Source organism: Muntiacus reevesi, chromosome 16 (genome assembly GCF_963930625.1).
Source record: "Muntiacus reevesi chromosome 16, mMunRee1.1, whole genome shotgun sequence".
Classification (NCBI taxonomy): domain Eukaryota; kingdom Metazoa; phylum Chordata; class Mammalia; order Artiodactyla; family Cervidae; genus Muntiacus; species Muntiacus reevesi.
Window position 1 is genome coordinate 16,900,499 of NC_089264.1, and position 25,336 is coordinate 16,925,834.

Sequence of the window (25,336 nt, forward strand, 5' to 3'; positions counted from 1 at the left end):
AATGAAGGTAGGCAAGGGCCAGATCAGACTGGATGTCTTTATGAGAATCATAATCACAATCATGTTCTTTTCAGTATTTTTGTTTAGAAATAATTGAACTTATAGAAAAGTTGCAAGAATAGTGGATAGAAACCTGTATACCTCTTACCCATATTTACCTATTGCTAATGTTTCATCAAATTGCTTTATCAACTGTCTATATTTATTTATCTATAATAGATATTTTATATACATATGATGAATAATTTCTGAACCATTTAAAGGTAAGTTACATACATCATGGTCCTTTATAATATTTCAGTGCATGTTTCCTAGGGATAGGGTGATTCTCTTACATAACAATAGTAATCAACTTTAGTAAATTTAATATTGGTACAACATTTCTATCCATTTGGGCACCTGTAATCCAGTTTAGCTAATTGATCCAGTAATGTCCTCTATAGTTTTTTTTCTTCTAGTACTTAGTTCAGTCTAGTGCCTCTAGACTGTTCCTGTCTCTTTCTCTTCCTCTTTACAATAACAGCTTTATTGAAGTTTTAATTTGTTTTTATGTTGAAGCACTGGCTTTTCCATGAACATGAGTTTGTAGACAAGGAAACCATAGAAAGGGCCAAATATCCTTGGAAGATATCTTTCAGAAACTATAATAATCAACAACTCACTACAAGTCTTTGCATTTCAAGTAGGAAGAGGATTGCTCAACAAACTCAGACTGGGAAAAAAGCACAGTGAGAACAAATGTTGCCAAATGCGGTATAAGGGAGAAGAGAGTTCTCAGTGGCGGAACTTCCATTGTTAGTGTCATGTATTAGAAATGCCAAACTGGTATATTTGTTGTGGAAAATTTTCTTTCAAATGAGGCACAACCTAAAGAAAGAAAACTGAATAGTAAATCTCAATAAGAAGGAACTATACAATATAGGTCATTTAGTAGTAGTCTTTTCATTGTTGCATTAGTAATTTAAACATATTTGAGAAAAATAACCATATTCTTCTGGCCTGTGTGACATTCTAAAATATTTTCTAGGGCTATTTTGTCAGTATATATTTGTGCTGTGCTGTGCTCCATCGTGTCTGACTCTTTGCAACCCAGTGGACTGTAGCCTGCTAGGCTCCTCTATCTGTGGAATTTTCCAGGCAAGAATACTGGAGTAAGTTGTTATTTCCTTCTCCAGGGGATCTTCCTGACCCAGGGATTGGACCTGTGTCTCCTGCATTGGCAAGTGGATTCTTTACCACTGCAGCACCTATATCCCTTGTCAATATTTACAACTCGAGATGAGCCATCCTTGCAAGACGTATTTTACATTATGAATATGCTCGTGTGATGTATCTGAAATTTGCTTCTTAATAAATCAGTACAGAATGAGGCTGGTGGGAAGTGGGATAATGTAGATGAAACAAGATTTGACCTTAAATTCTGTGTTTCAAAATGTCCATAACTTTTTTATGCTTGGAAAAGTCGCTTCCCATTCCCATATAACGTATTTCAGGAATGCATACAAATGTATTATGTTTACTTATTAGACCTCTTGGGATTAATTTGGGTGTTTGGAAAAGAGGGAAGAGTTGTTTAATTTTCTAAGCAATTAACCAAGTGCCTTTCCCAGGTTGCACCAGTGGTAATGAATCCACCTGACAATGCAGGAAATGCAAGAGACGCGTGTTTGATTCCCTGGAGAAGGAAACAGCAACCCAGTCCAGTATTCTCGCCTGGAAAATTCCATGGTCAGAGGAGCCTGGCAAGCTAAAGTCCACAGGGTCAAGAGTGGACATGACTGAGCACGCACACAGCAACAGCCAATTACCCTAGCACTGTTTTTTTGTGTGTGTTTTTAATATTTTGTTCTTTCATAATGTGATGCCAGAGGAGACTCTTGAAGAGTCCCTTGGATAGCAAAGAGATCAAGGATACCAGTGAATCCCAAAGGTAATCAACCCTGATATTCATTGAAAGGACTGACGCTGAAGCTCCAATACTTTGGCCACCTGATGCAAAGAGCCGGCTCATTGGAAAAGACCCTGATACTAGGAATGATTGAGGGAAGGAAGAGAAGGGGGCAACAGAGGATGAGATGGTTGGATAGCATCATTGATACAATGAGCATGAATTTAAGCAAACTTCAGGAGACAGTGAAGGACAGGTAAGCCTGGTGTGCTGCAGTCCATGAAGTCGCAAAGAGTTGGACACAACTGACTGAACAACAGCGTGATGCCACTTTTATATGTAGAGGATGTGCTATTTTGTTTCACTGATTCATCTGAACATTCTGATGTTAGTGCAAAACTGTTTAGTGATTCATTACTTTAAAAGTACTATCCAGTGACTTCCCTGGTGGTCCAGTGGCTAAGACCCCACACTTCCAATGCAGTGGATGCAAGTTCCATCGCTGGTCGGGAAATTAGGATCCCGCATGCTTCACTGTGCAGCCAAAATAAAAAGACAATGAAAGAAAGAAAAAAAAAAAGTATCCACCAAGAAATAAATCCTTGTGTATATGGTCAAACAATTTTGGACAAAAGTATCAAGATCATTAATTGGAGAAGACAGCCTTTTCAATAAATAGTGTTGGGAAAATTATTATTATCCACATGCACAAAAGTTAGACCCTAACCTTACACCATATACAAAAATCAATTCAAAATGGATTAAAGACCTACACATAAAAGCTAAAATTATAAAACTCTTAGAAGAAAACAGGGGAAAAGCCTCATGACATTAGATTTGGCAATGATTTCTTGGATATGACACTGAAGACACAGGCAATAAAAGAAAAAAATAGACGGACTGGACTTCATCAAAACTGAAAACTTTTGCATCAATGGTCCTCTGGCCAGAGGTGGAAGAGATGATGGAAACTGAGGATTTTAATAAACAGGGTAACTGTAAATAACGAGGAGGTCTCTGGAGGAAATAAACTGGGTGATAAATCAGGGAGTATTTTATATATTTATGGTATTATAACAAAACACCATAGACTTGAAATTCTTACAGATAAATTTATTTCTCATGGCTCTGGAGGCTGTAGTTTAGTCGCTAAGTCGTGTCTGACTCTCTTGTGACACCGCGGACTGTGGTCCACCAGGGTCCTCTATCCAAGGAATTTCCCAGGCAAGAATGCTGAAGTAGGTTGCCATTTCCTTCTTCAGGGGATCTTTCTGACCCAGGGATCAAACCTGCGTCTCCTACATTGATAGGCAGATTCCTTACCACTGAGCCACCAGGAAAGCCCTTCCTGGAGGCTAGAAGTCCAAACTCAAGGCATTTGCAGATTCAGTGTCAGGTGAGCTCCTGCTTCCTGGTTCATGGATGGCTGTCTTTGCACTCCGTTCTGATTTAACAGAAGGGGTCAGGCAGTTCTCGGGCTCTTATAAGGACCCTAATCATTCATGAGGGCTCCACTCTCATGACATAATCACCTGCCAAAGATTCTACCTCCAAATATCATCACACTGGGGATCAGATTTCAACTAATGAATTCTTGGCGAGGGACACAAACATTCAGTCTATAGCAGAGTTCTCGGGAAAGGCCACTTTAGATTGGACTTTAGCGGAAGCTGAGCCTGAGGAGGTAACCTCTGAGCTGTAACCTATAGGAGGAAGACTGGGCCATGGAAAAAGGCTGGCAGTGGGCTCATCTAGAGGAAAAGTCCATAGGGTGGGATATTTTAAAAATTCGTCTTCCTGAGCTAAGAAGTGTAATTGAGACAAGCACTTGGTACTTTGCCACCAGGGGCTTATAGAGATTCATCCATCCTTCAAATCATGCTGGATTTTTATGTGGGAAGTAAGAAACATGGGCTTTAAGACAACTCTGAGAGTAACTATGTAAAAGAGAGCATATTTTAAAAGAAGTATCCTTCTGCCTAGAGATTATGCTTATATGTGGCCATCTCTCTCTTTATGGAGGTCTGTCCCTCTTGCACTTCCTACCTTGACATCTGGTAAAAGAGAATTTTGCTTAGCAACTAAAATAAACCCCCCAAAACCCAGAAGTGACACTATCTCAGTTAAAATTAAAAGTTTAATAAAAACATCAAAAATTATGTTCATGATGAGGGCTAAAAGTAGGTACTAGGCAGACTTATAAAACAAAGTACTATTCTTTTTACACTTCAAGTAAATCATAAAGTACAAAATTGTAGAACATCAACACATCGGAAAGCACTAACAGTCTTTGCAGTGATTTGCCATAAACAGATGTTTTTAAAGTGCTACAGTTTAAGGCATTATGTTTTAAAGTTTAATAAACATCTGATTTCTCACAGAATAGTTTTTTCTCAAATTAGCTGCAAACTGTTTAGGGAATACTGAAAATGTATTTATAAATCGAGGAGTAATACATTTGCTATTGCAAAGTTAATAGTACAATTCCAAAGCATAAGCAATTCCAAATGAGGAACAAACTGCCCTGCTCATAAGGCAGGGTAATCCACACAATCCATCCAAGATCCACACGACAAACTCTCCATTCACTCTTAGGTGCCTAGGCATTTCATTCATTAGTTTTTCTTTTTTAATTAACAAAAAATGCTCAAGGCACCTAAAGATTGGCCTGTAGTTCATTTATCCATGTTGAAAATGCAGAGAGATAGGCTGCAATGGATCTAGTCGAGGCGGTACTAAGAAGTGGTACAGGAAGAACTCTCCTGTTATAGACTGGTAGGTTCGAAACAAACAGTGGTACTTCTTATTAATAACTACAGGAAGTCCTTAACTTTTCTAAGCTTGACCTTCATCAGCTACAAAATATCATCCTATTACTGGACAATCTGTAAGAATTACATAAGTATTCAACTGAAGCATAAAGTATGGTGCCAGAATGAGAAGGCTCAAAAAGTACAGCTGCTCATATTGTATCACAATTCCTTCTATATACAGAGTATAATGGGAGAATAAAGGAAAGTCCTGTCCACTTTTGGAGCATGTTCTCTATGGACAGGTCTGCTCTTCATTGTCTAGGACTGCTCAGACATTTATCATCCTGGCTTCATGGCAGCAAAAAAGGCCAAGTAGTACCCCCATGATTGTGATAACTGGAAACACAACCCCAAATTTCCAAACACCTCCTGAAAGAGGTCATTACTTTTTCGAGAACTGCTCTTTCAGAAAGAGCTTATTTATTTAGAAACAATTTAGTTATCTTAATAAGCAAAAGAATGCCTTCCTGTCTTTGCGAGTCTTCAAGGATGAGATATGTTAGGTCTAGTGGCAGGAAGGAAGAACAGGAAAGGAACATTCAGTACAGCTCGAATCCTTCCCTTATAAATCCCAGTATCAAAATTCCTGAGCTCACTATTCAGGGCTCAAGTCAAAAGCTAGAGCTACATCCTTATTGGTAAACACAGCAGAAAGGAATCCTGCCACGAAGCCACTTTTTCATCTAGGCTCACTCTTCAGGTAGTTGAAATAGAAGGCAGACATATACATTCAGATCATATCCATTCCTCAACATACTGAACAAGGGTTCTCTTCATCCTATGTCTACAAAAAGTAAAAACTAAAATCATAAAAGGGTAACGATAACAAGTCCCCTAAAACTGACATAAGCTCTGTTCCAAGATAAGTTCTAATTCATTGTCACTCAAGCCCACATCCTTCACTGATGAAGTATTAAAAGTCTGAACACCACTTTCATGTTGCCATGGGTCTTAAACAGGTAGGTCTTCCTTCTCCCGAATTTGTTCTCCAGACATCTTAGTGATGTCAGAAAAGATATGAGGCATTTGACCATCGTTCAAGCAGAGATGAGTGTCTGCAGTAGCTCAATGGTAAAGAATCTGCCTGCAATGTAGGAGCTGCAGGAGACCCAGGTTCAATCCATGGGTCTGGAAGATCCCCTGGAGACGGGAATGGCAACCCATTCCAGTATTCTTGTCTGGAGAATCTCATGGACACAGGGGCCTGGTGGGCTACAGTCCATAGGATCACAGAGTCGGAGACAACTGAAGTGACTTAGCACGCACACATGCATGCCAAGATATAAGGCAGGTTTTGTTACCTCCACCTTCCATGTGGAAAGACTGAGGCACTGAGAGATGAGATGAAATGCCCACTGGTGGAGCCCGCTGGGCATAAAAATCCGTATCCCCTGCTTCCCCATCCACTACTTTGGTCGCCATCCCCCAAGTCACATGCATTATTGAAATGGCTGAGGTTTCCTGCAGAGGAATGCACCCCCCAAAAGGAAAAGTCCCACAAGTCCCTCTTTCCAATCTCTCTCTAGTCTGAGCCCAACCTAGATCTTCAGAGTTGCCAGATCCACTGTCAATTACAGAAGGAAGAATCTGTTTAGAAGGATGTGTATTTACATTCTCTGCACCATCTCTTCATGGAGATGTTCTTTATCTCTTTGAAATGATTATATTAAATGGATGTGGGGCTAAAGTTAGACCATATTTCCCAGTCAGGATTGGCTTTGAGTCCTTAGGCAAAACAAACGTGAAACTCTGCATTAGGCTCACGAACATCAGAAACAGCTCCATCTTTGCCAGCTGCTCTCCCATACACACCCGCTTCCCTAAAAATGAGACCAGAGAAAAGGGATTACAAGACCACCCCACCCCTTTTCCTACCTCAAAAGGGATACATTTATACGAAAACTCTAAATTGAGTGTTTTAAAGGCAGACATGGAGAGGTCTGAAATAAAATTGCTACATATAACCCAGGGCTTCCCAGAGTCTATGTGGATCAGAATTTTTACCAAGTTCACATTTTAGCTAACTTCTACTCACAAAAATCTATGCTCATCCTAGATAGAAACTGGAGACGGAGCCAACAAGGCAGGCTAGCTCGTCTCCTCCATACCTACTTATCTCTTTCCCTGCTCTTACCTGGAAGGTTGAAGAGAAGAGACATCACATGAGAATCTCTGGAGCATTCCTTTTCTATAAAAAGAAGCCTCCTTGCCCTCATCTAGGAACCTAAAAGAGTAAACTGCTGAGATCAGAGATCCCACCCTCTCACCCACCATTCAGGCAGGTCGAAGGCTGCTCTTAACTCTAATAGGTCTCTGAGACTTAAAATAATCACCTGGACAACTCAAAAAGGAAGATGTCTAGTCACATTTACCAAGTTAAAATCAACTGCTTTCCTTTTTTAAAATATGAACTGAACATAGTGGAGATGCATTATCTAAATTATTTCTCTCATATATTGGCTTGTCAAGAAAGACACATTTTTAAAACAATATCATGAAATAATGAAAGATTCTTCTGGTTCTACTTCTTTCTTAATTATACCATTAAGAAAATAAAAGTTTAACTGACCTATGCCAAAAGGAATAAACGTTTCCTTTTTAATAAGTTGTCCTTGATCATCCAGAAATCGATCAGGGTAGAAATCATTTGGTTTCTCCCAGATGGCTGGGTCTCTGTGTACTGACCATAGGTTGGGTAATATTATCGTGCCTTTAGGAATGGTATACCCTTGGAGCACTAAAACAGAACAAAACCACAGAATCATTCAACATGCTTTTACTAATAGCTCCCGGTAAACATCACTGTTTGAAAAAAAAGAGCTAGTTACATGTCTAGGGTCTTAACCTTCTAAACGGAGAAGGCAATGGCAACCCACTCCAGTACTCTTGCCTGGAAAATCCCATGGATGGAGGAGCCTGGTAGACTGCAGTCCATGGGGTCGCTAAGAGTCAGACATGACTGAGCGACTTCACTTTCACTTTTCACTTTCATGCATTAGAGAGGGAAATGGCAACCCGCTCCAGTGTTCTTGCCTGGAGAACCCCAGGGACGGGGGAGCCTGGTGGACTGGCATCTATGCGGTCATACAGAGTCGGACACGACTGAAGTGACTTAGCAGCAGCAATAGCAGCAAACTTCTGAGAGTAAACTTTCAGGTACTTTGAGGGCAGGGGAAAAGGCCTTATTAACTGTCATCATCTCCACATGGTCCCTGGACCCAGCCTAAGACAGAACACAGGAGCTGCTCTGATGCATGTTGAGTTAATAAATTCAATCAAACCATTAAAAATTATAATTCAGAGAAACATTAAAATAGAAATCATGTGGGATTTCAAGTAAATTATAAATCCCTCCCTGGTGGCTCAGTGGTAAAGAACCCACCTGCCAATGCAGGAGACAAAGGTTTGATCCCTGGGTTGGGAAGATCCCCTGGAGGAGGGCATGGCAACCCAGTCCTGTATTCTTGACTGGAGAATCCCATGGACAGAGGAGCCTGGCAGCCACACTCCACGGGGTCACCAAGAGTCGGACATAACTTAGCAACTAAACTCATATGGTAAAGAATCCACCTGCAATGCAGGAGACCTGTGTTTGATCCCTGAGTCAGGAATATCCCCTGGAGAAGGAAACAGTTACCAACTCCATTCTTGTCTGGAGAATTCCATGGACAGGAGGAGCCTGGCAGGTTAGAGTCCATGGGGTCGCAAAGAGTCAGACATGACTGAGCGACTTTCACTTCACTTCACTTCAGACAACAACAATTCTTATATGTAATTTTACAGCTCACAGAGTCTTTTATGTCCACAAAACAATGCAATGAAGGTAAACTAGAGGGATATGTCGGACATCAGCACTGGCTCTTACCAGCTGACAAGATCATATGTGCTTTAAGCAATGCCCCAAAGATGCCACACACAGTTCGTATCTAATTTCCACCAATGAAACTGTTGAGTTATCCAATGTCATTTATAAGTGATTGCCTCCTGCAATTGTCTTATAAGTAGATGTAAGCCCATTTCATCACAGGCTGTCTCCAGAGGACAACCCCTGGCTATGAAGGACCTTTAGAGTCTGAGCGCCTGTATGTGACTATAGGTGAGAGGCTGAAACGTGTGCCCTCAGAATCAGATGGGCTCTTCTAATCCTTCACCATTTGTGCTTCAGTTGCAGAATTGTTAAAAAAACAATGCAGGGTAACTCCCGGTTGAACTCCTTAATTCCAGATTTAGGCTAGCTCTTCGGACCGCCAAGAACAGGAGGACTGAGGGACCTTTGTTGATTATTGTATCTGCCAATACGGCCACCTTAAGTGGCAGCACAATTTGCTGACCAGTGTACCTGAGCACGCTTTGAAGGCTGCAGAGCTGTTTACCAGGAGGCAATGCTGGAACTCCGGCCAGGACAGCAAACAGGGACAGTGGGGCTGAAGCATCCCCTCGACATCTGATCACCCACCACAGTGCCAACCCCCGCCGCACCCGCACCTCAGGTCCTCTGGGAGCAGGGGCTGGGTTCCCCTCAAGGGCCCGGGACTCGCCTGTTTTCTCTGAGGTCATGTGAGGGATGGAGAGCGGCACCACGGTGCTCAGCCTCTGCACCTCCATGATGGTGGCTTCTGTGTAGGGCATCCGCGCCTTGTCAGTGAGGGAGGGGGCGCGCTCAGCACCAATGACCCTTGCAATTTCTTCATGAACCTTTTCTGTACAAAAACAAGAAGAAAGCAGAATCCAAAGGATAAGCCAGGAGAGACTGCCCTCCCACGCACACTTCCCATCACCACACCCACACAGCTGGGAAGTGGAAAGGAGAACCTGACCCAGCCTCTGTGAAGCGAAGCACCGGTCAGATATCCCAGTAGAGGCAGCTGGTCCCAGGGACACTGTACTAGCCTGAGACTCTTAATGGAGCGCGGCAGAGCACATAGAGGGGCCCAGGGGAAGGTGCATTGGATTCAGGACCTGCCTGAATCACTCTCTCATATCAACTTTGAATTGGCTCTAAGCCAGTTCTCTAAGCTAAACCTGTGACAACGTGTGACAGCTCAACATGACCCCCAGTGACCCCACCTCTTAGTGGTCACATATTTGTGCCGTCCCCTCCCACTTGATACCAAACTGGTCTCTGTGACCAACAGAATAGGGAGAAGTAATGGTATGACCATTCTGAGCTGGGGTTAGAGTTGACCACTAGGGCTTTTGTCTGGACCACTCACTCTCAGGTCATTCACTCTGGGAGAAGCTGGCAGCCAAGTCAAGGTCTGAAGGGTAAGGCCCACCAGCTGTCATGTGGATGAACAATCTTGCTAGAGGATCCTTCAGTCCTAGTCAAGTCTACAGGTATTTGTCGCCCTGGCCAACAACTTGATGATAATTTTGTAAGAAATCCTATGCAGAACACCCATGCTTTGCTGCTCCAAACTCCTGATCCTCAGAAACTATGTGACATAATGAATGGTGGTTCTTTTAAGATGCTAAATTTTGGGATAATTTGCTACTCATCAATAGTTAATGAATGTAGGTAGGCAAAATCCCATCTATAGTAGGCAGAAAACGGTCCCCAAGATGTCCATAATCCCTTAGAACCTGTGAATATGCTATCTTATATGGTAAAGGAACCTTGATTAAATGCAGGACCTTGAGCTGGGGAGATGATGCTGGATTTTCTTGGCGTGCCCAGTCTAATTACATGGGTTTTAAAATTGGAGAACTTTTCCCATTTGAGTTTAGAGTCAGAGGGAGATGTGACTACAAAAAAAAATGGCCAGAGGGATACAAGATTGCTGGCTTCAAAGATGGGAGCAAGGGGGCCCAGTCAAGGAAGCTAGAAATGGCAAGGAGATGGATTCTCCTCCAGAGTGTCCAGCAAGGCATGCAGCCCTGCCAATGGCTTGATTTTAGCTCACTGAGACAGTGTCAGACTTCTAATGTGCAGAACTCTAATATAACAAATTTGTGTAAAGACACTAAGTGTGTGGTTATTTGTTGTAGAGGCAATGGGAAATGAACACACTTCTTCCCCCTGTCCTTCCACTGTGAACTTCCACTGATATTCACTACCTACTGGTATTGATGTGGTGGAACTAGCTCTGTGACCATGTGAAAATCACAGAACTTTGGGCCTCTGGTCTCATTTTCAAAAAAGATAGATGGGTTCAGATGATTATGATACTCTTCAACTCTAAAAGAGTCTTCTCTAAAGTTCTTTCTTCATCCTAGATTCCACACAGAATCAGACCTGTAGAGATTTAAAGCAGATGCATGCAAGCTGTGACCTTAGAGCCACTGTCTAGAATCTTGGAGTTTCATTGTTAACACCTTACCAATTCCCTATGAGATGCAAGCATTTCCATTTTGTTTTCCAGCCTGAAGACGTTGCTTATTGATAGGAGCCACAGGATCACCAAGGTTGTTGATCCTGATTTAAATATCCTGGTTTTGCCATGAATAAAGGAAACACCTGTTTATTACCTTGAATGTTGGGGTGCAGTGACATATACAGGAGGCACCAAAGCAAAGAGTTAGTTGTGGTATCAGTGCCAGCAATGAAGAGATCGCCAATGATATAAAATAAGTAATCTTCATCAAAACCACTATTGCTATTATTTTTCTTCTCCTCCTCCACATGGAGAAGATACATGTCTATGAAGTCTTGAGGGTTCTCTACATCCAAAGACTCTCGATGGTCTTTGATGATTTTTTTAAGGAAAATGGTTAAATCCTTTTCAATCTGTCTTAATTCCTTAAATGGTCCAAAAGGAAGGTAATAAAGCCAGGAGCATATGTTGACCAGGAGGAGCTGGGTGTTCAGACAAATTTCTAATGCTCGTGACATAAAATTAAGCATTTTCTTAAATTCACTGTTGGTGTAATCAAAGCGCCGACCAAAGCACAAAGAGCAAATGATGTTAGAGACGGCGTTGTTGACGATGGGGAAAGGATTGAAGGGGGCTTCTCCATGCTTCTGAATTTCCTCTTTCACATATCTGAACTCCTCAATGATCTTGGGCTCCAAGCTCAGCTTTCCCAAGCCAAAATGACGAAGAGTTGAATGAGAGAACTTCCTCTGTTGTCTCCAGACTGGACCATAATGTGCAAATACAATCCCTGCAAAAGGAAACCAAGGAAAGAAGGTGAGAGACAGCAAAGCTTGACAATTAATACTGAAGAGGGCCAACCATGAAGTGGACTCGTATTTCTCCAGTCACTTGTGCAAAGCTCACATACGTACAGATAAGGACCACCAGTCAAGAAGAACGACTGGCAAGATTTAGTTATCCAGATAGTGTATGTTTCTAATAACAAAAATCATATCTAATTTCATTAGAAAACTTTGCTAAAAAGCTTATTATTATAACTCCTGGTGAAATAAGAGAAAACAAGTTTCGATTTCTAGAGTTACATAAATTTCAAAATATTATTTTCTTAAAGTGAACCCAGACTTAGAAAATATCTCAAGCTAGGTACACCCATATTCTAAACATTCTGAACAGAAGAAGCAGCACGTAAGAGTGCACATGAGGGCAGGGACAATATCTGAGTTTGCTCATCATTAAAAGCCAAACTTCTGGCAGAGTGCTACATACAGGGGAGGAGCTTGTTAAGTATTAGCTGAATAAATCAATGACTCAACTGAATTAGAACAGTGCTCATCAAAGCTTGGATCAAAGAACTGGCAAGTAATCTAAAATGTCTGTTGTTGCAAACAGCCCTAATTTAAAAACATCTGAACTCTAGGACGTTCACAACTACATCTTATTTGATTCTCATTTATGTTTTACATCTTTCACCATCAAACCCAACAGAATAGCTCTCAGATGTTGTATCAAATTGTTCTCAAGCATTCCTTGCTTCCTGTCACTTACTTCATCCTCCTCTTTTCCATGGTGTGCTTTATTGTTTCAGCCAGCTCTCCTCCTTCCTTCCCATTTTTCATCTACTTCATTCCTGCTAACTTCAAGGACATGCTTAACAAATATTTCTGAATGCCTACTATGTACCAGACATTGGGATGCTGTGAATACAGCTGAGAATGAAAGAAAGAACCTCTCTCAGTGGTTAAGACTGTCTATGTAAAATTATTCTCAATTTAAAAAAAAACAAACAGCCATATGGTCAAACATTTTGAATGATTTATCAGGTTCATTTTCCTTCCCGGAATCTTCCACACATCTGCTTAAATATGATATTCTTTCAAGGCCTTTTGTTTAGGTGTTTTATGACTTCCATTTGTCATCATCTAGAATTTTTTTTAGGGGCTTCCCAGGTGGTGCTAGTGGTAAAGAACCTGCCTGCTAAAGCAGGAGACATAATGAGACATGGGTTTGACCCCTGGATCGGGAAGATCCCCTGAAGAGGGGCATGGCAACCCACTCCAGTTTTCTTGCCTGGAGAATCTCATGGACAGAGGAGCCTGGTGGGCTACAGTCCGTGGGGTTGCAAAGAAATGAACACAACTGAAGCGTTGTAGCGCAGCATAGAAATTTTTTTGGACCCTCCTGTGTTGAACCCATTTCCCTGGAATCTATGTCTTTTTTCTTCTTTCACTCCTATATTTTGTTGAAGCCCATCCTCTAGTAGTTTCCTGGGAAAGGATACATCAGAGAGAAATTTCTAAAGACTTTTAGCAAATGTATTAATTGTACCTTTCCCCCTCCATCAGAATTTTGAAAACATTGCTAAGAGTACACTGATGTGTCATAAAATACATTCACCTTCAATGTGACTAGATATTGCCAAACTCCTCTCCAAAGTGGGGAAGACCCCAAAAGTGTGCCTACCAGAAGTATATTAACGATCTCTTGTCAAATAGTTGCCATCACTTGGTAATCAATTGTCAACATGTTATTTTTGCCAATCAGAGGGCTGAAATGCATCTCGTCTGATTTTTATTTGCATGTCCCTGATTGTTACAGTGAGTTGGAACAGCTTCTCAAATGGCTATTGCCCAAGTTTCCTATTCTGTGACTTGTACTTATAAACTGCAATTTTCTTCTTCTTATATATTCTACATGCAAAGCAGATATTGCCTTCCATCACATGAATTGCTTTTTTCATGTTTACATGCTATTACTTGATAAACAAGTTTTAAATATGAGGGTAGTTACATTTACCAATCTTTTCTTAGTGGTTTGTGGTGTGTACCTTATTTTAAAAATCTCTTCCTACCACAGGTTCATAAATACAACTATTTTCTTGTAAAATTAAAACATTCTGCTTTTTCACATTTAAGTCTCTATAGCCTACCTGGAGTTTATACTTATGTTAGGTATTCCTACTTGTTGTGAAGAGGGAATCCACTTTACCCCCTATTTTGATAATCAAGCACCATTTGTGGAACAGCTCCTCCTTTTCCCGACTGACCTACAACACTGCCTCCGTCATGCATTTGCCGTATACAGGCAGCTCCATTTACAGCCTTTCTAGGCTGCTTTACTGTATTTTGTTGCTGTTGTTTAGTCACTAAGTCGTGTCCAACTCTTTGGGACCCCATGGGCTATAGCCCACCAGGCTCCTCTGTCCATGGGATTTCCCAGGCAAGAATACTGGAGTGGGCTGCCATTTCCTTCTCTAGGGGATCTTCCCGACCCAGGGATCAAACCCACGTTTTCTGCATTGGCATGCAGCTTCTTTATCACTGAGCTGCCAGGGAAGCCCACTAATTTTCAGACCTTCATCCCGATAAAGGATAGTGAAGGCTCCACAAGGGCTTCCCTGGCGAGTCAGTGTAAACAATCTGCATGCCAATGCAGGAGACAGCCTGGGCTGGGAAGATGCCCTGGAGAGGGGAATGGCTACCCACTCCAGTATTCTCGCCTGGAGAATCCCATGGACAGAGGAGCCTTGGGCTACAGTCCATGGAGTTGCAGAGCCCGACACTATTGACAGACGTTCACTTTTCAAGACTCTATAGTCGCCTTTGAGGTCCACTTTAGCTGCAGTCCACAAGTATTGTCTGCATGTCTCTTCAATGCATTTGAAATATAAACTTTTTCTTCTATTACGATTCTCTTTTGCCACCTAGGTTAACTGGCTTATGCTGATTTTTTACATCGATGAGGCTAGCTTTTTATAGTCTAGTATGTGATCAATTTTAATAAATCTCCAAATAAAGTAGGGAAGAATTTTTATATAAGCAATTGTTGGGTATAAGGTCCTCCTTTTTTGAAATTTTTTAAAAAACTTTTAATTTTATATTGGAGTATAGCCAATTAACAATGTTGTGATAATCTCTGGTGAACAGCCAAAGGGACTCAGCCACACATATACATGTATCCAGTACAACTGAAATTCAGCATTTTAAAATTGTCATTTTGAAACTAAAGAAGAAACTGAAAAGACAGTGATTTTTGCATATTGTTACATGACCTTATTAAATCTTTTTTTCATATGAAGGACGAGAGCACTAAGAAATGATCCACTACAGGGTATAAATACACTAAGCATGCCACTGTATGGTCCGTTGCAACAAAGAACGCTAGATAACTGTTAGAATCAAATCTTCTTTATCCTTACCAAATTTTTATCTGCCTGATCTCTCAACTATTCAAATACTTACATTAAAATATTTTGCTCTAACAGTACTTGTCAATTTCTTTTTACAATTATGTAAGTTTTTGTTATGTGTCTATCTATATATCTATATATATGTATATAAAAAATATTTTAAAAATTAAAGTATATAATTAAAATGCACAAAAATTTTATGTATCTATGTTGCACATATATCAGGTACATATATTAATATATGCCAGACAACACTGTCAGCTACATTCAAATTTAGAAATATTTTATCTGCCTGGTTAAAAAAAAGGGTTCCTCTTATCACCATGTAATGCCTTCCTTACTCTTTATTTCCTTAGTTTTGGGGCTGTGCTAGGTCTTGGTTGCTGCACTCCGGCTGTCTCTAGTTGCGGCAAGTGGGGGCTACTCTCTAGTTGCAGCGCACAGGCTCCTCACTGTGGCAGATTTTCATCTTGCATGGTACAAGGTCATACCTCTCTGCCCTCATTCCCCTCCCTACTTCAAATCACTGGCTGACCAAGAGGTCACTAAAATCCAAAGTTCTTCAAAAGCATCTATTTTCTATTTTCTGCAGGGAAGGTGGAGGTGATAAGGAACTGGTCTAACTATAGTTTATATGCACTTCAAGCAGTTGCTGTTTTCAGCTCTCTGGCTCATCCCTATCTCCTGTCATCATTGGTACTTCCGATTCCCGAGCCTTTCTGGGATTCCTTAGGAAGAACTGTATCACACTCCATTAGTACCTCCCTCTGTAGAAACTTAAGGGTAGTCACCCACCACTCTTTGAAGTCATTTGCCAATCCTGTCTCCGCTTTTTGTCTTCAGATGTTGTGGCACATTTCATCATGGATGGGGTAAGTGCTTCTGTGAAAAGTCCCTCTGGTGTACTGTGTGATTTTCAAGACAAAGAAGGAATAAAAATACATTAACTATTCCTGAAACTAGACTCTCTTTGTTTACTAAAGCCCTATAAACTATTTTATAGGGAACCACAGCTTAGTCACACTTCCTGTCTTTAACCATGCCCAAACCTTTTGCTGCTGTCAGCATTCAGAGGCTGTGTTATTGGGCTCCCTTCTCTTTTCTTGGAAACATATGGTTACTCTAACTTCAGGATTTTACCCTAATTTTAACTACCATCTAATTTAAGATGTCACATATGACATCTCCGGTCTGTCCTATTTCTCAAGGGATTGTATTCTTTTGTTAGGTCCTCAGTCTGTGTCACCTACTCATCATCTTTCAAACTCTCACCTTTAAACTCATGTTTAAATCCATACATTTGGATTTTAGAAACATTTTATCTAGCAAAATGCCCTCTGTTAGTTTTTCCAATATTTATTTAGAGTCCCCTATGTGCCAGCTATTAAGGGCATATGGATTTAAAAGACACAGTCGCTGTTCTCAAGATGCTTTCAGTTTTTTGAAGAACTGGATAAATCAACAACTCTAATATACTGTTTTACACGGGACTCTACTGAAGTTGCATAGCATATTGAATGTTGTATGGTGGGTCGCACTAAAGTTGCATAATTCGTATGTATGGTATTGAATGCTGCATTGTTAGACTGTACAGGATTGAAGGCTATATTTTGGACTATACTGAATGTTCCACTGTTGGGATACATTGTATTAAATGTATGTTGGAGGCTATTGAGGTCTCAATGTAGACAGAGGAAAGAGCACCCTGTCAGCTGAGTGAAAGCAGTACTCCTCAGGACATCTGAGTGATACTTCATTTGTAAATAAGGATGTATATGAAGGCACATTTTAGAAAAATAAAGAACTTGGGGAAAGTTAAAGAAGGGCTGGATTATCTTTAGGGAAAAATTCAGGTTTAGATAAGGCAGGGAAAAGGAGGGAACCCTCTCAAGAGAGGCTGGTACTTGGGCACTGGGTATTGACAACAACTTAACAGGTATGAGGACTTCCCCCGTAGCTCAGATGGTAAAGAATCTGCCTCAAATGCAGGACACCGGGTTTGATCCCTGGGTTAGTAAGATCTCCTGGAGTAGGAAATGGCAACCCACTCCAGTATTCTTACCTGGAGAATTCCAGGGATAAAGGAGCCTGGGGGGCTACAGTCCATGGGGTTGCAAAAGTCAGACACGATTGAGTGACTAACACTTTGACAGTTATGAAGTGCAAGACGTAAGAGGAGATCAAGGAGACTGTGTCTGAGAATGCCAGGGATGAGAGGCATGGACAGAATTAATGGCATCAGGGTTTCAAACCTTGTAAAATACCCTGGTCGGGAAGCCAGAATGGCTTAGAGTCTGAGAGTGTTTGGAAGAGGTTCAGGTACATCTTCCAATTGCTGACACCTCCATTCTATTTTTTTTTTTTTTTTTTTGACATCTCCATTCCTACGTATACAATGGTTGTCTACAAAGACTTCATCTCATAAAAAACACTGAAAAATAAAAATGACTCCAAAGCAAAATCAGGACTCTGGTTTGGAAATAACAAAACATACCCTCAAGTTAGTTTGGCAAAAAGTAGGCTGTGGATGGAATCAAAAAGCAAAAAGAGGTGGGTATCACCACCTCAGAGAGGACTAAATGTCACAGAACTCCTTCTCTCCACACCCACTTTCACTTCTTTCTGCCTGCCTTTCTTCTTTCTTACTGTGAACCAGCTTCTCCAAGAATCAGGAGCTACCCTGAGATGCCCCTTCTCCCGTTTTCACCGCTAGAGAGAAAAGACCTTCTAAAACCTTCTATTCTCTAGTTATAACCTGAAAAATGCTGGAGAAGGACTCAAATGTTTCAGTCAGGTATTCCATGGTGACACCACTTTGGAATAATTTACATTTATTAGTTGTGCCTTGAGGTTTTCAAACTATGCCATTTTGACAAGTAAAGTACTTCTTGGGTAGCCTTGGCTCTGACTTAATAAACTTTTTTTATTTGAAGTAGAGTTGATCTACAATATTATATTAATTTCAGGTATACAAAATTAGTTTCAGGTATACAAGATGATTCAGTATTTTTTAATTATACTCCATTTAACATTATTATAAACATTGGCTATATTCCTTGTGATGTACAATATACCCTTGTAGCTTATTTATTTCCTACCTAGTAGTTTGTACCTCTTAACCTGACTTTGTAGCTTTATTAACTATTCCTGCTCAGGAACAGAATCAGATGGATCAGTAGGTTTGATGGGCATAGCTAATGTAGAACATCTTTACGGCCAATCTAGCTGACTATAGTTTTTATGCTTAAAAAGAACAACTTGTCTAAGCACAATCATTTGAAAAACTCAAATAAATAACTTCCCTACATGCTAGAATTCGTTGACAATGTGTTAAGTGAACAATTTCCAGCACATCACTGTTCATGAAACATTCCTTCTCTGCTAGTCTCACCAACTTTAGTAGCAAAATTCTTTAAAAAACATCTTGTAAGAAACATTTAATAACACTATTGGTCTCCAGTTCCTACTATCACCTTCTCTTACAGCCTACACATCCTCCTTCTGGACAATTTCACATTGTATAATGTTGCCGTTGGAAACAACACTGAAGGGACTGAGCACCAAAGGGAGAGAGGATTGCCTGGGCACTCCTCAAGTCTTGCTGAGCTGTCTCAGCCTTTCACTCCTGCAAGCTGACCATGCCATCCACTTCCAGATCTATGAAGTCAACCCAGAACTCATCTGCTCCTTTGTCCCTTGATGGGCATCTTGAGATAAATTCACCTTCTCCCGTTTTATTCTTCGCCCTTGAAACAATTCCATTAAAAGATTCCTTGACTATCTACATATCCCTATGCAGATGGCCTACTGTTTATTCCAAGTAAAAACCATAAGCATTTCCCTTGTTACATATGGTTCTTGCTTTACCGTCTCCTGTCAATCACCTTCACTAGCAACAGAAATTTCTTCCAGCACATTTGCCCAACATGTGTCCACCAGAACACCAGAGCAGCATCACCTGAGAAGTCCTAGCTGTGTTTTGGGGGAATTAACACTTTTAGGTTAAAGCATATCATCCTGGGCACCCAAGACTTTCCTAAATAAGGAGGGATCTAATAACAAGCTGTGATCCAACTGATACTTAAAAACTGCCTTGTTATATATAACAACTGCCTTATATATGTAATAACAACCACCTTATTATATATAACTACCTTATTATGTATAATAACAGCCTTACAATATATTTATGTATAATAATTGCCTTATTGTATTACATACAACAATAACTGCCTTATTATATATAATAAAGCAGTTTTAAAATATTAGTCAAATCACAGCTTGTTATTAGATCCCTCCTTATTTAGGAAAGTCTTGAGAGCCCGGGATAATTTGGTGCTTCACTTAAAGTATTAATTCCTCCAAGAGACAGAGCCTATTGTACAGAGTGAAGTAAGTCAGAAAGAGAAAGACAAATATTGTATATTTGGAATCTAGAAAGATGGTACTGATGAACTTATTTGCAGGGCAGCAATGGGGACACAGACATAGAGAACAGACCTGGGGACACAGTGTGGGAGGGAGAGGGTGGGATGAATTGAGAGAGTAGCATGGAAACATATACATTACCGTATGTAAAACAGATAGCCAGTGGGAATTTGCTGGTGACATATGGAGCTCAACCCAGTGCTCTGTGACAATCTAGAGGGGTGGGATGAGGGGGGAGATGGGAGGGAGGCTTCAGAGGGAGAGGACATATGTATACCTGTGACTGATTCACGGTGACGTATGGCAGAAACCAGCACAGTATTATAAAGTAATTATCTTCCAATTAAAAAAAAAACTGCCTTATTATGGATTTTTTTTAGTGTTTTTTTTTTATTAGTTGGAGGCTAATTACTTCACAACATTTCAGTGAGTTTTGTCATACATTGATATGAATCAGCCATAGAGTTACACGTATTCCCCATCCCGATCTTATTATGGATTATTGACCAAACTATACATCCACCAAGAAGGACCTCAACTAAGAAAATCTAATTCTTACCTTTAAAAAATCAGGAGGAAAAGACAGGCAAGCAACAACAGTGACAATACAATGTGGTAAGTACAACAATAGGTGCTTGGGTGCATGCATTCATTCATTTCTTGACTACCTACTGTGTGCCAATTAGTGGGGGTACAGTGGTTAAGAAGATGACCTAAATCTTTACCCTCACAGAGGTCACATTCTGGAGGTAGGTGGGGTTGGTAATAGGCTAAATGCTTTCAAAATGTTTAATGAATGAGTTTAGGGAAATATGAATGAGATTAAGTTATGACACTGGACAATGTCTAAAACAGGAGTGAAAGGTGACATTTGACCTAAGAGATGAGAAAGAGTCAGCCAAGTAAAAAGCTATTCCAGGTCCAAGAATAACAAAACCCAGTAGCCTGAGGCAGTCACCGACTTGCCAGGAATCAGCTTAGGGTGTCCAGAGCAGACACTGTACTTGAAATGAACAAGCAAAGGGAGAGTAGAAAAAGATAAAAGTCCGAAAGGCAAACAGACACTAGATCCTTTAGGGCATGTAGGTTAAGAACAGGGTCGGAAGCAATTAGTTTCAGTGGCAGAGTGACATGATTTGTTCTGATTCGTGTTTTTTAAGAGATCCCTTTGATTGCTTTATATATGAATGATCGGAGCAGAGGCAAGCAGGCTAGTTAAGAGGTTTCTGCAGTAAGAGATGAGAACTGATTGTAGCTTGGATAAGATGGAGATGGGGAAAAGTGAATGGATACAGCACATGGATGTATCTGCTGCAGTAGGAACTGACAAGACTTATTGACTGACTGGTAGGGAATGAGATGAGAGTTTAAATGGAAACAGTGGTATCACAGAGAAAAGAGTAGCTCACCTCTGCCTGGGAGGGTAGAGAAGTATGTCATAGAACATATTCTCAGAGAGGAGACATTTAAGCAGGTATGAGAAAACAGAGCACAAGTATTGGTGAGGATGTGGAGAAACTGGTTATTGCCGGTAGGAATGTAAAATGGTGCAGCTGCTACGGAAAATGGTATGGCAGTTACTCAAAATTAAACATCGAATTACCTACGATCAAGCAATTCCACTTCTGGATTTACACCCAAAAGAACTGATAGCAGGACTTTGAGCGGTTATTTGTAGATATACCATGTTCAAAGCAGCAATTTTCACAATAGTCTAAAGACAGAAGTACCCAATATTCCATCAAGGAGAAGTGGATAAACAAAGTGCAGTGAAAACATTAAATGGAACAGCTGTCACTCTTAAAAAGGAAGAAAATTCTCACACATGCCTCAAAACGGGTGAACCTTAAAACATTATATGAGGTGAAATATATCAGTCACAAAAGGATAAATACTGCATGATTCCACTTAAATAAATTACCTAGGATGGAAAATAGAATGGTGGTTGCCAGAGGTTAGAGACTCTAATGTTTAGCGGGTGTTTAGTGTTTGTTTAATGGGTATAAAGTTCCAGTTTTGAAAGATGAAGACAGTTCTGGAGATGGCAGTGATGGTTTCACAAACAATGTTATTGACTTAATGCCGCTGAACTGTATGCTTAAAAATGATTAAGATGGTAAATTTTATGCTATCTGTACTTCACCACACTAAAAAAAAAAGAGAGAAGAAAAGCAGGCAGTTCTCCAGATGGCCATGAGATCGGAAGAGAATTCCAGGTAGAAGCAGCAGGCTGTGTGAAGACGTGGGGAGGGTGAGGTATGGACTATGATGTGTGCAGTTTGTTTCTCAGTAATATCAAAATTAATGTTTTAAACATTAAAATATTAAGGTCATCTTTACTATTCATTTAAAATCCTGATGCAAAAATCTGGCTTCATCAGGGTCTAAAAAGCATGAATCTCTTTATGCCACATTCCAAGAGGCTTACTTAACAGTTATTGACTCCTACTTTCAGGTGGCACAATGGTAAAGTATCTGCCTGCCAATGCAGGAGATGCAAGAGACAAGGTGTTCAACCCCTGGGTCAGGAGATTCCCTGGAGAAGGGAATGCCAACCCACTCCAGCGTTCTCATCTGAAAAATTCCACGGACAGAGGAGCCTGGTGGGCTACAGACATGGCCGAGCACACACACACACTACACTACTACGCTACTGTGTGCTAGGAAGGACAAGGAAGTACTCTGTCCTCCTAGATGTCAGTCTAGTGGTGAAGACACACCTTTGAGCCCAAGGTTACAAAATTCTGAGCCCTCAGGACTGATAACTTCAGCGAAGGAAAAGTTCTCTTGCAATTAAACAAGTTCTAGCAAGGGAGCCTAACTTACCTGGAGCAGAAGAGAGGGAAAAAAAATACAAAACCAAACCTCCCTGCAGGAAAGACATTGAAATTAACACCTGAGTTAAGGACAGGATTGGCACAGATGGAAAAATAGTCTGGGACCCGTGCCGGCCAATACAACAGAGGGAACACTGATAAATAAAGGGCAACTGTGATATTCGACAGCAGCAGATAAGATGTTTACCAACCCTCAAAACTGCCCAACTTAGACTTCCGTAAGTAGGAATCAGTGAGGCTCTGAACCTTATGTATTAGGCTTGTCTATTGGCTCCTATCTTATGGGAAAATAATCACATTAAATTCTTGCACTCAGAAGGCCAACGGTGTAAATATCCCTCTCTCTTTTTAACCAGGCCAAAGTTTCTCGTCGGGAACACAGCCTGAAGAGTGAGGCCTTGTTCTGGGAAGGAGTGAACACTCCTGGGGCGGATGGAGCCTATCACAGCTGGACGGCAGGTATCTCAAAGGCCCCGGGAGTGGGAGGCGCGCCTCCCTCCACCTCTGGGTGTGAGGCGGGCCAGGTGCGCGGCCGCAGGGGCCCAGGACCCACAGCCTTTGCGCACCTGCAGCCCCATCCGCGCGTTCACACGGCCCGTGACCCCCAAGGCGCGGCCCAGCTCACCCTTCCCCTTGGTCATGATGGAGGTGAGCGGCACCCGCGGGCGGTCGCTGAAGACCTCGGCCTGCTGCACCAGCGCCTCCCGCACGCTGTGGAAGTCGTTGAGGACCACCACCAGGTAGTGGCCGATGAAGAAGCTAAAGATGTTGCCGTACACACGGCCCAGGTCGGTCAGGAGCCACTGCACGCCCTGGCCCGAGGTATTCATTTCTCCGGTTCTCGCCCGGCGATACGGCCAGCTCTTCCTTCGGAGAAAAGGCGGCAGCAGCACGAAGCCGAAGTTGCCCACCACGGGCCAGGGCGCGGGCCCGGGGGGTATGCCCCGCTCCGGGAACCGCCAGAGCCAGCTCCAGCCCAGCAGCGCGGCGAGGACGAGCAGCAGCAGCGCGCCGCCCGTGGGGTCCAGCCGCAGCAGCCCCGGGGGCGCGTGCAGGAGGCGCAGAGGCCAGGGCGCGTCCTCGGTGGGGGGCTGGGGAAGCCCGGGGGAGGCCATGGCCTGAGCGCCGGTGTCCGCAGCCCCGGGCTCTTGCCGCAGAACCCACGAGCCCGTTCCCCGACACTGGTGCCCGGCCTCAGGGCCAACTCCCCGCGACGCCCAGGGGCGGGGAAGAGACGCGGATGCCACTCCGGATTGGCTGCGCCCACCGCCTGTCCGTCCAATCAGCGGCGCCCGAGCGGAAGCGGGGACGCGCTCGCGACCGCGCTGCTGGGGTCTGCGGCCCAGGCTGGCGGCGCGGTCTGAGAGTTGGTTGCTCAAGCCGGGTCGTGCCCCTCCGCTGGGTCGGACTTGGCAATGACCTACCCCTGAAAAAAAGATGCTCGCACATGTTTACGCTCTGATTGGTTGTCGGGCTTCCTGTGTCCATTGTCAGTTGCGTGCTTAAACCGTGCCAGGTCAATAGGCCGCTCATATGACTCAGCCTGAACATTAGCACTTTTACCCTGAGCTGGGAGAGAGGTCCTCGCCCCGTCGCCTGCAGCAAAAAGACAGGATTGCTGCTTTATCTAAATCGGGATTCGGAAAAAGAAATGACCCTTTCCTCCACCCAGAGATAGCAGGATGATGGAAATGCAATGTGTAGAATTTGTAGATGTAGGTGACCAACGCTCTGAAAGGACGGGTGGGGGAGGGCGGGTGATGGAGTAAAGCGCTTAGAACTTGCGGTAGACAGTGGTAATATCTCTTTTGTGCGGAAAGTGAAAGCTCAGCGTGCTTTTCAGCGTGTGGCAGAGGTAAAGCACGAGACCTAATCCAGAAATTTGCTTGGAGGGTTTAAGTAACTAACAATATAAAAAGCAGATTGGGCGAGGAGGGGTGACAGTATCGTTCTCGCTATGATACAGAACCAGAAATGCTGAGGTTGACATATTAAGAATTGTGTAATGCTTTCGAAGTCTGTCTTTAATTTTCCGTAATCATGGCTCCTCCCTTTTCTCTGACATTACACAGGACATAATTACATTCACGTTGTTTTCCTACGTCTCTTATTTCTGTGATGCAGATAGGAAGTATTATGGGCCGAATTGTGTTCACCTGAAATTTCATGTATTGAAGTCGTAGCCCCGAGTACCTCAGAATGTGACTGTATTTGGAGACAGGGCCTTTAAAAAGGTAGAGTAAGATGAGGTCAGGTAAGTGGACCCTAACCCGGTACGAAGAAGAAGAGGTTAGGAAGCGACAGACACAGAGGGAAGACCACGGGAAAACACAGGAGGAAGATGGCCATCTACAAGACAGGGAGAAAGGACTCAGAAGAGATCAACTCTACCAACACCTTGATTCTTAGATTTCTAACCTCCAGAACTTTAAGGAGATAAGTCTGGAGTACTTTGTTATGGCAGCCCTTGCAAACTAATTCAGAAAGGGACCTTGTTCATAATACATACTATGGATAAATTATTTTAACATGAAACATATACCTCACCCAGTGCTTCTTAAGGATGAATTTTCCCAAATGATATTCAGGCCTTTCTTGTCAGAAAAAGGAATACTTTCTGCATCATCAATCCTATTTTAAATAGAGGAATAATATAACAATCAGTGGCAGTAAAGGAAAGGAATACCAAAAGATCTTTCGGGGTGAGGAGAGAGGGAAAGGAAGAGGAGAGGAGTATTAAGGGAAACATTTTTAAATAGAATCCCCAAAGATCATTTAAACCACTCACCTTCCCACTGGAATCCTTCTTGCTGGATTTCAGCCAGAATTGTTGGTAACAGTATATCCAAAATATCTAAGTACTATTA

General features: G+C 42.0%; 1 protein-coding gene across 2 annotated transcripts; it reads right to left on the reverse strand.

Annotated features, from left to right (window-relative positions):
• Window positions 1-2,297: 2,297 nt before the first annotated feature.
• Window positions 2,298-23,674, reverse strand: CYP2U1 (cytochrome P450 family 2 subfamily U member 1). Of its 2 annotated transcripts, XR_010659419.1 has the most exons (6): window positions 23,095-23,674; window positions 11,170-11,805; window positions 9,240-9,401; window positions 7,271-7,438; window positions 6,836-6,925; window positions 6,400-6,521 (listed from the first exon to the last, which is right to left on the reverse strand). XR_010659419.1 is itself a non-coding variant. In XM_065907435.1 (5 exons), exons 1-5 carry the CDS (start codon window positions 23,582-23,584, stop codon window positions 6,346-6,348), a joined length of 1,632 nt encoding a protein of 543 aa, XP_065763507.1. In that variant the 5' UTR covers window positions 23,585-23,674; the 3' UTR covers window positions 2,298-6,345. The 2 variants fall into 2 exon arrangements, 1 of the variants encoding a protein (XP_065763507.1); XM_065907435.1 differs by lacking the exon at window positions 6,836-6,925 and having other exon boundaries at window positions 2,298-6,521.
• Between the last annotated feature and the right edge of the window lie 1,662 nt (window positions 23,675-25,336).